The sequence below is a fragment of the Blennius ocellaris genome, assembly GCF_963422515.1.
Source record: "Blennius ocellaris genome assembly, chromosome: 22".
Classification (NCBI taxonomy): Eukaryota; Metazoa; Chordata; class Actinopteri; order Blenniiformes; family Blenniidae; genus Blennius; species Blennius ocellaris.
The window spans coordinates 14,105,263-14,116,147 of record NC_137671.1 but is presented as its reverse complement, the minus strand read 5'-3'; the positions used below and the strand labels follow the sequence as shown (position 1 = coordinate 14,116,147).

The 10,885-nt window shown below is 46.2% G+C and overlaps 1 protein-coding gene across 1 annotated transcript; it reads left to right on the top strand.

Annotated features, from left to right (window-relative positions):
* Positions 1-2,627: 2,627 nt before the first annotated feature.
* On the top strand, positions 2,628-9,988 carry LOC308146727 (uncharacterized protein). Its single transcript, XM_080518633.1, has 7 exons — positions 2,628-2,857; positions 4,290-4,492; positions 5,899-6,000; positions 6,094-6,189; positions 6,362-6,472; positions 7,004-7,127; positions 7,248-9,988. The coding sequence occupies exons 1-7, from the start codon at positions 2,830-2,832 to the stop codon at positions 9,977-9,979; spliced, it is 3,396 nt and encodes a 1,131-aa protein (XP_080374759.1). The 5' UTR covers positions 2,628-2,829; the 3' UTR covers positions 9,980-9,988.
* The last annotated feature ends 897 nt before the right edge of the window (positions 9,989-10,885 follow it).

Sequence of the window (10,885 nt, the reverse complement as noted above, 5' to 3'; positions counted from 1 at the left end):
AAAAGATGCTTTAAATGATTGAATCCAAGCAATATTTTCATCAGATTGTATTTGAGCTCTAGAAAACATGTAATAAAAAAAAAATCACTTTAGTTTGATTATTCATGCCCCATAACTTGTTTCCTTCAGTGTTTTACAGACGGCTCTATATTTTTGATCTGTGTAAAAGTTATGTGCCACATATTAGTAATAGAATGTGTTTAATGTTGTCAAATTGACCAAAATTACACAAATCTGACCAATTCTAGCAGATAAAAATCTTTAATTAGTAATAAAATGCATTGAAAAGTGTAAAAGTCACCAACATTACACAAATGTTACAATTTCTGGTGAAAAACAGTCACCTAGTTAGTAATAAAAGGTGTTGAAAAAATGTATATCTAACCCTAACCCTATATCGAGCACAATCATACATATTTCATAATTTCTGGCTCTATAAATTGTTTAACAAATTTTGTTAAAAAGTGTTAAATTGATCAAAATTACCCATTTGACCATTTCAAGTGCCAAGGAATTCTCTAAAACTGCCCAAAATTGCACAAATATGACCAATTCTTGCAGCTAAAATAGTAATAAAATGTGTTGAAAGGAGTTAAATTGACCAAAATGACACAAAAGTCTATTTTTTGTAATAGAAAATAGTTTAATAATTAATGAAATGGGTTGAAAACTAAAATTGATGTGAAGTTCACCATTTCTGGCACCTAAATATTCTCTAATTAAAAATAAAAATGTATTTAAAAGTGGAAGATTTTCCAAAATTGAATACCTTTGACCCTTTATGTTTCAAAGAATTGTTGAATAATAATAATAATAATAATAATTACACATGTTGAATTGTGTTAAATAGATGAAAGTTTGACTGAATCTCCACAAAATTCTTTAATAAATAATTTTTAAAAAGTAATCAAATGTAAAATTGACCTGATTGACGTAGATTTGACCTAAAAAATTCACCAATCTGTAATAAAATGCATTGAAAAATGTGTATTTGACAGAAAGTGCACACGTGTGACCAAATCCTCACAGATAAAAACACTCAAATTAGCAACAAGTGCTAAATTGACCCAAATTACACAAATAATCATGCAAAAAAAAAATCACATAAATATTGATTAAATGTGCTGAATAGTGTCAAATTGAGCGGAAATAACACACTTAGTTCATTTCTGTCACAAAATTATATAATAAATGAATAAATAAAATGGTGTTATATTATACTGGCTTTATTAATCCCAGCACCTAAAATAATCTCTAAATCGTGTCGTCCATCAGGGCTTCTGTAAACCTTTGCCTCCACACCGTTGTCGTCCCACGTGATTCTACAATATGTCCACAATGATCTTTATTTTCACGTGTCCTCTGATTCCTGCTTATGTCCCCTGTCCTGGATGACCGTTATGTCCACTAAATGTGAACTCTCAGATGCAAAGCGTGTGTGTACGTGTGTGTATGTGCGTGTGTGTGTGTGTGTGTGTGTGTGGAGGTTGAAAAGGTTCTAAATGATGTCAAGCACTGCCGGTGCCAGAGCTCCCGTAGCCTCACGCGCTCACACGGCAGCAGTGAACGACCGCATGGCTCTCCTCGTTCCACGTTGTTCACTCCGTACCGTCCTCCTCTTTCACTTGATTTGCCTGCGTATTCGTTCCCGGTAATAAACGACGTTTCTCCGTCGACGGGTGGAAATGTGCATGAGGGGGAAGGTTTGGGGGGGGGGGCGGGGGGAGGGGGGGGGGTCAACTTTTGCTAACTCTTTGATTTCTTTCCTTTCTTTGATGAGAACATGTATATTGTACAAAATATATAAATATATATATATATATATATAAATATAAATTATACATTATGGTGTGAGGAGCAGGGACGTGGAAGAACGTTACACTCGTGATCCAGTTTCTGTCGTTCCATGACATGCTTTTGTGGACAGCAAATAAAAAGGCCACACTTTAAATCAGTTGGTTGTGTTTTTTGTTTATTGTTATCATTATTATTATTATTGATGATTTAACACACAAATAAATGCACACGGTGTGTCCGTTTTCAATTCAAACTCCTACTCTGTAGCACTGATCTTCATCAGCAGGTTGGATTAAAATTATTTCTAAAAAATGTATAAATTAGTTATGAGAAAAGATTGTTTCAATGTGAATAAGTCATTCATGCATAAACATTTAAAAACGCTTTTCTGTTCAAGCAGAGCTGCACTCGAGAGGTACAGATTACACAACATGGAACAGAATTCAATACATTTCAGGCCTGCAAGTTGTGAAATACATGTGATTTTAGACTTTCTTTTAAAAACATGTTAATATTTATACTTCAGATGTTTATATCTAGTGTCTTTGTAGAGTTTTTTCTTTTTTTTAACGAACAAAATAGCTTTTAAAGCAGATTTAGGATGAAATTTGATGAGGAAACTGGAGAGATGGATACATGGTCTTCAACATATCCAACAGTTCCTCAAACGGCCACCAGAGGGCTTCACACACTGGCGCTGCTTCGTGTCCGCCTCCCATTCAGCGGGGAGGAAGAAGAAAGGTTTGTTTTCTTTGCGGGGGTTGCTCAACTGGAATACGTGCTTAAACTGCGATTTTCTTCCCTGTAATATTAACAGAAAAGACGTGTATTTGCAGCTCGCGCGAGTGCACGTTAGCCCATAAGAGAACGCTGCGGGGAAACTGAGGGAACTTAACTACGCCTGCGCACTCCGAGGAGCATATCGAGCCGCCCTTCCTCCCCGCCAGCTCGAGCCGCAGGGTCGGCCGGACGTCGACTCACAACGACCCCGAGTTGGTTTTCGTCTCTTATTTTTAAACTTTCCGGAGCGACATGGAGAGCCCACAGCGCACTGAACACGGTAAGGTGACGAGAAGTCAAATACACCCCCGTTCGTGGGAGTTGTGGGGTTTTCTATTCCGGTGTGTGCGTCTGATTTTGAACATGGCGTAGCCCGCTCTGAGATGGCGGTGGCTTTGTGCTGCTGCGTTACAGCAGCGAGGAGACGGTACATGCTATGAGACGAAACTTCATTGGCAGTTAACCTGCACTAAGTTCTGACGTTTAATCACTACAAAACGCACTTTAACCCCGTTGAAACGACCTGGTGACCCGCTGCGTATGTTAGCATGAGTTAGCTCCGGCCGCTGCGTGATGATGCCTTCACGAGCTTCAACTAAAACTGCAATTAGACATGTTAAAACAACAAATATCAAAGTTGGAGTCACAAAGCTGTGAAAACACAGCAGCCCCTGTGTCTAGTGATAATGCTATCATTCGCGATATGAAGTCATGTCACGAAAAACTGAATTTAACTAACTTGACGAGTGTATGCTGTCGCATCGTCCCGCTCGATGCGGTGCTTATCTCCGATTTCCGCGATTCCGACACTCTGTTTGGCGTATGAATGCATCACGCAATTCCCTGCTGGAGGCTGTGGTGCGTTCAAGGACCGCTTAATGCTAGAGCTCCTAATCCAGATTTAAAATAATTCTGTAAACTTTCTAAATCTTCCATTTATTAATATTGTTATTATTGTCATATACGTGACATTTTCTGTGGTTGTGCGCTTCCCTTATTAAAACGATGTAGTAAAGTACAGGATGAAAATCGAAATATTTTTTGATAAAATATTTGATAAATATTATCTATCATCTATCTAAATGGTTGTTTCATTTGTTTAACATGTTAGTTTTACATTTGTCCACATACTTTTAATTATTTTACTAAATAAATGCACATAAAATGCCTAAATTCTAAAGTAAAAAAAAAACACTTTCTGTGTTTTTAAAGTTATTCCTTTTCACTTAAATTTACGTCCATATTTTTGATCTTCAATTATTTATTTCATATTTTATGTTGTGTTTTGGTTTAATTTTAAGTTGTATTCATTGTGTCTACATTTATATGTACATTATCATTTAAATAACTAATTATTAAATGTAAAAATGTTGAATTTAATGACAGAATATTGAAATGTTACTTATTCAAGCCTTATAATGATACTGTAGGTTTACTTTTGTTATTTTTCTTAATTCATATGGAGAAATTCACTTGTAATATCAGTTTTCAAGCAAATTGTTGTGAATGATGTCACAATAAAAAAAAAAATGAAGGTACTTTGTTTAGTGCATGTTGCTGAACATTGCTGATTAAAGACAAAATGCAAATATTTACAGATTCTATCAGATTTGTGAAATAATCTGAACCGTGAGAAAAGAAGCAGGTATTTGAGTCAAAAATCTTTGAATTAGGAGATTAAAATGAATTTATTTTCATCTTCTCCCGCCCAGACGCTCCTCTCCTGTTGCCGTCCCTCCGCCTCTTCATCCCCCCGCTGCGCCTGGCGTCCGCCGCCATGTGGCACGTGGTGCAGCGCGGCAGCGTGTACGACTACGGCCTGGTGGAGGAGTTCGTCAGCACCGTCACCGACATCGTGCCCGAGCTGCTGAGCGCCGACCACAAAGCTCAGCTGCTGCTGGGACTCCGAGCTCGAGTGAGAGAACCACTCTCTTCAGATCAGGATTGTTTTGTTTTGTTGCTGAAGCTGCATAAACACGCAAAGGTCGAGGTGACAGAAGTGAAGTTTTGACGCGTCCCAGACTTCAAATGAGCAAAAACGAGATTAACAATTTATGAAACTTTACTGGTAGAAAAAAAAACAACATAGAGCCAAGAGAAAGAAGACTGGTTTTGTTATTCACAGGGGAAAAAACGTCTGCATGTGTTTTTATTTATGATGAATTGTGTGTTTTTAATACTGAACGATATCGTCAGCCCTAACACACACACACTCATCTCTCACAATATACCCACTTACTCTTTTATTTCCCTAAATTTGATCCTCGAGCTGTTTTAAAAACAATTTTGAGACTGGCTTTTTTTTTTTTTTAACTACTAAAACACTATAAATAAACGCATATCAAATATTAGGATTATAAGAAGAGGATCTATAATATAAGGATAAAAACTGATGTGCAGATGAGCTGGGAAAAGTTGAAAAGCCAGCAAGTCTTCCGGTAAAACAACTAAGGCCCAATTCAATTTTGTACCCCTACCCCTTAGCCCTCCGCCTCCGCCTTCCCCTCCAAAACGAGGGCAAAGGCAGTTTCAGCCCTTATATTTGGGACCCCCCTCTCCCTCTCGCTCCATCTCACAGTTATGACATCATAATACGGCGCCGTTATATCAGCAGAGCTGAACCACGGATATTTTCCAGCAGGAGCGTCGTCCTGCCGTCCCAAATCCAACGTGTTGCAGTAGTTTGGCTGCTTTGTTTCGTTTTCCGCCTTTCCCACATCAAGGGGAAGAAACAGACGGAGACATGGATTACTTCAGTTTTTTGCGCTGTATTTGGACTTCAGAAATATTTCCTCATTCACCATATTTCCTCATTCACCATTCACCAAGCGGAGGAGCTTCCTTGTTTGCTCGGGGGTCCCTGTTTTCAAAACACCCATATTAGAAGACTTTGGAACTCTACAGTGTAATAATAAAATGTTATGAACACGATCTCTACCAAACAAATACACACGGAAGCTACAGACGGCAGCGCTACTGCCGTTCTTACTAGTATAAAACACAACAGGTTTATAGAACTTTAGAAGTGTACATTTGTGAAATGCGAGTCCTTCGGCGCCATGTCCTCCTACCCCTCTGTTTAAAGTGTGTGTGCATCTGTAAACGCTTTGTTTCGAGGGGTGAATAGCCCTTCCCCTCACCCCTCCACCTCTGCACAGTAGTGAAATGGGACACCCCTCAGACTCTCGTGAACGCACATTTCAAAGGTGGAGGGGTAAGGGGAAGGCCAAGGGTGTAGAATTGGGATCGGCCCTAAAATATCATAATGATTTAAAAATAAATCTGGATTATTTGATGTTGAATTCAAGCTGTTGGTTCCAGATGGTTCTGGAGCTGTGTCGCTCCGACCCCATATTGGAAACGGAAAACATTGAGGTCCACCTGGACCGGATCAAGACCCTCATCTCCACCTGGGCGGCTCAGGTGAGCTGCTCCTCCTCCTCCTCCTCCTCCAGACAGCGAGCTGCTCTCAGGCGGCGGCTTCTTAAAACCTGTGCTCCCCTGCTGTCGTTCCAGCCGTGTTTCGCCGAGGTCGAGTTCCCGGAGTCCAACTTCGCCGATCAGGTGGAGCTGCTGTTGAAGGACCCAGACGAGAAGGAGAAGTTCTTCCAGGTATCGGTTCTTCACGGCCTCGGTGGGAAGCGCGAGACGTGACGGAAACGTTTTTAGAAAGCCTGTAGACTTGAGGCCTGAGCGGGATCCCAGTGTCTCTGGGTAAACGATGTCCTGCCAGCCCGAGTGCAGGGAGAAGCAGAACCCCCTGACACCCCTCTTCTCCCCGCAGGATGTTTTCCCCACAGACTTCGGGCCCGACTACGACGGCGCCCTGCAGGTTCTCATGATGGATTTCCTCTCCAGACTGGAGAAGCTTTTTCCAATCCCAGACATCCAGCAGGTAACGAAAGAAAGAGACTTCAGCCTGATTGCAAATGACTCCGAATATATGCTGGTGGGAAGAGCAGTTCACTGCATTATTTAGACTCTTTGTGTGAATGTCTGTGGAGATTTTGCTCATATAATAGATGTGCAGTTCTATATTTGCTGGAAAATAGTGTTTTCTTCATTATTGGCCGCTTTTTGTCCAAGTTTCTTTGAAGTTCGTGCAAAAACAAAGCTATTCAGTGCATTTTTATACTTTGTATAATAAATATATATATATGTTTTTTTTTGTGTGTATCTGTGAACACAGAGGCTGAATTTGTGCACTTTTACATGTTTTGTCCATTTATTTGTAGATGTTTAAAAAAAGCACTTTTAGAAATGGCACTTATCATTATAGATGATGTTTTTTTTCCATTTATCCACGATTACTTTAAAGAAATTAGCTTATTTTACTTGCAAGCATTTTCACCTAATAACTCTTAAACCGCCACAACCGTTGTTGCTGCTGATGAATGAATGAATGTTTTGTTGCGCTCGTCTCCAGACCGCCGCCATGCTGAGCGCCGTCCCCGCCGCCCTGGAGGAGTGCGCCCACTCGGTTCCCGACCCGCTGCACCTCCGGACGGTGCTGCAGTATCACACCACGCTGGGACACTTCGACTTCTTCGGTCAGTTTGAGGCCGCCGGCCTCGGGAGCGGGTTCGTGGTCGGGTCACAGTGGAGCTGTTGACGCAGTTTGAAAAGATCGGGACTTGAGTTTGATCCCGCCTCTCGTCTCCTCCCAACAGACGAAGCGCAGAGCCTCCCGTCCTCCTTCGGGAACTGCATCCTGTCCTCGCTGTCGCTGCCCCAGCTGGAGAAGGTGGTGATCGACCCGGAGCAGCTGCAGCTGCAGCCCAGCGCCCAGCAGCTGCAGGGCTGCGTGACGGTGCAGCTGGAGGGCGAGACCGTCACGCTGCTCGACTACATCCAGACCGAGCAGTCGGTGGAGCCCGGAGAGGCGGAGGCGAGCGGGCTCAACCTGGAGGAGACGGTGGCGGCCCACGGGGAGGACGACCAGGAGGAAGAGGAGGAGGAGGAGGAGGAGGAGGAGGAGAAGGAGGAGGGCGACGCCTTGAAGCCGGCGGCGTTTCAGCCTCTGAAGCAGAGCCGGCGGCTCCAGATGAAGATCAGAACCCTGAAGGACAAGAAGGACCTGCTGCTGGCGAAGCGCCAGAGGAAGAAGTACCCCAACAACAAGACGTGTCCGGTGTGCAGCAAGACGTTCCTGCGCGCCGCCGCCATGCGGCGCCACCAGGAGATCCACGACACCAACCGAGACCTCAAGTACAAGTGCGAGAACTGCGACAAGCGCTTCCGGGACCATTACGACATGAACCGCCACAGCATGCGCGTCCACGAGAAGGGCGAGCCGTGCGGCACGGCCAAGGAGGAGGAGTCCGACCCCGGCTTCCCGGACCTGTCCGAGGACAAGACCTGCGCGCTGTGCGGCAAATACTTCGCCCGCCAGGTGGACATGGAGCGCCACATGAAGTCGCACTCGGAGGACCGGCCGTACAAGTGCGCCTTCTGCGAGAAGAAGTTCAAGAACCCGTACGTCCTGAAGAGACACCAGAAGGACATCTGCAAGAGCCGCGAGCAGAGGAGGCCGAAGAGGCAGCGCTCCGACCCGCCGCCGCCGGCGCCCGCCGAGGCCCCGGCGGAGGGCAAGGTGTGCCCCGTCTGCAGCAGGGTCCTCCCCTGCACCGCCGACATCGCCAAGCACCTGCGCTCGCACTCGGAGGAGCGGCCCTTCATCTGCGTCGCCTGCGACAAAGGCTTCAAGTACAAGGACACGCTGAAGAAGCACCAGATCATCCACGGACACGAGGGCATCCGGGAGGAGCAGAGGAAGTCCGTGGAGCAGATCCTCGCCGAGGCGGGCGACGCCCCCGACCCGGGCCGGCTCGCCGGCGATCCCGACGCCCCGGCGGGGACTCCCGCGGGGCCACCGCCGCCGCAAAAAGTCCCCAAGAAAGCGCAGAAGGTGTGTCCGGTGTGCTCGCGGGCCTTCGACAGCATGAAGACCCTGAACAGGCACGTCCAGAGCCACACGGACGACCGGCCGTACCACTGCGTCCACTGCAAGAAGCGCTTCAAGCACATGCACGGCCTGAAGAGACACCAGATCTACGCCATCTGCCACAAGAAGACCGCCCGCTACTTCTGGAGGAAAGAGCTGCGGGGCGGCGGCGGCGGCGCCGCCGCGTCCAGCGAGCCGGGCGACGGCCAGCAGCAGGGGGCGCCGCTCAAGATCCCGGTGTGGTGCTCCAACTGCGGCAAGCACTTCGAGTACCCGTCGGAGCTGAAGGAGCACCAGGAGGACGCGTGCCGGCTGGAGGTGCGCGAGGTCATGCGGTGCGGCGACTGCGGGAAGGAGTTCAAGAGCGTCACCATGCTGAAGGTGCACCAGCGGATCCACGACCCGCTCTACTGCAAGGAGTGCGGCAAGATCCTGGCCAACCAGGCGGCCTTCGACCGCCACAAGCTCATGCACCGGCCCATGCAGTGCACCATGTGCGACAAGAGCTTCACGCTGCTGCGGCGCCTGCGGGAGCACTACGAGAAGCAGCACGACTTCCTGGGGCCCTTCCCCTGCACGCAGTGCGACAAGACCTTCATCCAGCTCTCCTACCTCGCCATCCACCAGCGCATCCACAAGGGCGAGTTCCCGTACGCCTGCGACCTGTGCCCGGAGAAGTTCCGCTCCTCCAACTGCCTGACGGTGCACCAGAGGAAGCACACGGGCGAGAAGCCCTTCCTGTGCTGGCAGTGCGGCAAGTGCTACCGCTCGGCGTCGGAGCTCACCGTGCACATGGGCACGCACTCGGAGCAGCGGCCGTGGGCGTGCACGCAGTGCGCCCTGGCCTACCGCACCAAGCTGCAGCTCACCAACCACGTGGAGCAGGTGCACATCGGCGTGCGCTACCCGTGCACCAGCTGCGGCAAGCAGTTCATGAAGGAGACGTCGCTGAAGCGGCACGAGCTGATCCACACGGGCGAGCGGCCGCACCAGTGCACGGTGTGCGGCAAGACCTTCCTCACCGCCAACGAGCTGCGCCTGCACACGCGCTACCACACGGGCGAGCGGCCGTACAAGTGCGAGGTGTGCGGCAAGGCCTTCATCCAGTCGGGCTACCTCAAGTCGCACATGCGCATCCACACGGGGGAGAAGCCGTTCAAGTGCGACGTCTGCGACAAGGGCTTCCGCCTGTCGTACCACATGAAGAAGCACCGGCGGACGCACGCCGGCCGGCCCGCGCAGCTTCGCCTGCGAGGAGTGCGGCCTCGCCTTCCCGCAGAAGAAGTCGCTGTGGGAGCACTCGTTCACGCACAACGGCAAAGTGGAGTCGCCCGCCTTCGCCGGCGAAGTCCGACTCGACTTCCAGTAGAAGTTCCCATCAAACTCTCTGTTCCAGATGTTCGGGCCTCCGCTGGAAACTTTGGGGTTTTGTCAGTCGCCGCGTTACGTAAGAATTGAGGTTTTATAGACCGGGAATGTATTAAATTCACTTTATGAACTTGGTGTTGAATAAAAGTGTAAATTTTTCAGTGGACTTGTTTCATTTCTATGAATTGAGGAGGCTGACGGGGTCAATTGTCACCATGTCAGTCGCTGTAGAACATTCATTCACGTTTTGCATGATTGCCAGAGTCTGAATTTAACAACCGGGACGTTTACATGACGTTTTCAAGGAGGGGGGGGGGTAAACACGTGTACTCCCATTGTTAATGTTCATAGCGTATTGTTTCATGTATTCTGATAAACTCGATGCGTTTTCATTTGAAATGTCGTGTAAACTGGGTTTGAATTGAAAGTTCCTTCATTCTGTTAAAAAAAAAAAAAAAAGCAGCAGTCGATCATCTTTAAAGATGAGGTCGTGACATGTTCTGTCTGAAAAGCTCCAGACGTTTGATTAAACCCTTGATTGGAGAGGAGAAAACGCGTAATCCATATGAAATATCTCACTTTTTTTATTGAACTGTAATTATTTGAGATGCACTAATAGTCGAGCCATGTGGGTGAGAAAACAAATTAACTTTAAATAAAAACTTAAATGAGTTATTTTTATAGACGGATGAAAAAAAATGTTTCTGTGCAGGTATTGCTGCACATGAAATAATTACAAAGAAAAAAACAAATTTATCGTAAACATAATTTTTGAAGAAAATATTTCTGCATTAGATGAATCATGTAGAAATAATCAAATTTTCATTGTTTTAGAGACATCTCTTAAAAATTGTATTTTAAGTTAGTAGATGATTGTTTTGTTTTTTTATTATTTCATCACTGTTTAGACTATTGATTTTCGGTCAATTTCGTTATAAATCTAAGATTTATCCGAGAGCCGTGCGTTTGTGTGTATTTATGTTCGTGTTCATGTTC

Coding starts and splice junctions, on each gene's coding strand:
- LOC308146727 (XM_080518633.1), top strand. CDS start 2,830: ATGGAGAGCCCACAGCGCACTGAACACG. Junction 2,858..4,289: donor CCCACAGCGCACTGAACACG/GTAAGGTGACGA, acceptor TCTCCCGCCCAG/ACGCTCCTCTCCTGTTGCCG. Junction 6,001..6,093: donor TCTCCACCTGGGCGGCTCAG/GTGAGCTGCTCC, acceptor CTGTCGTTCCAG/CCGTGTTTCGCCGAGGTCGA.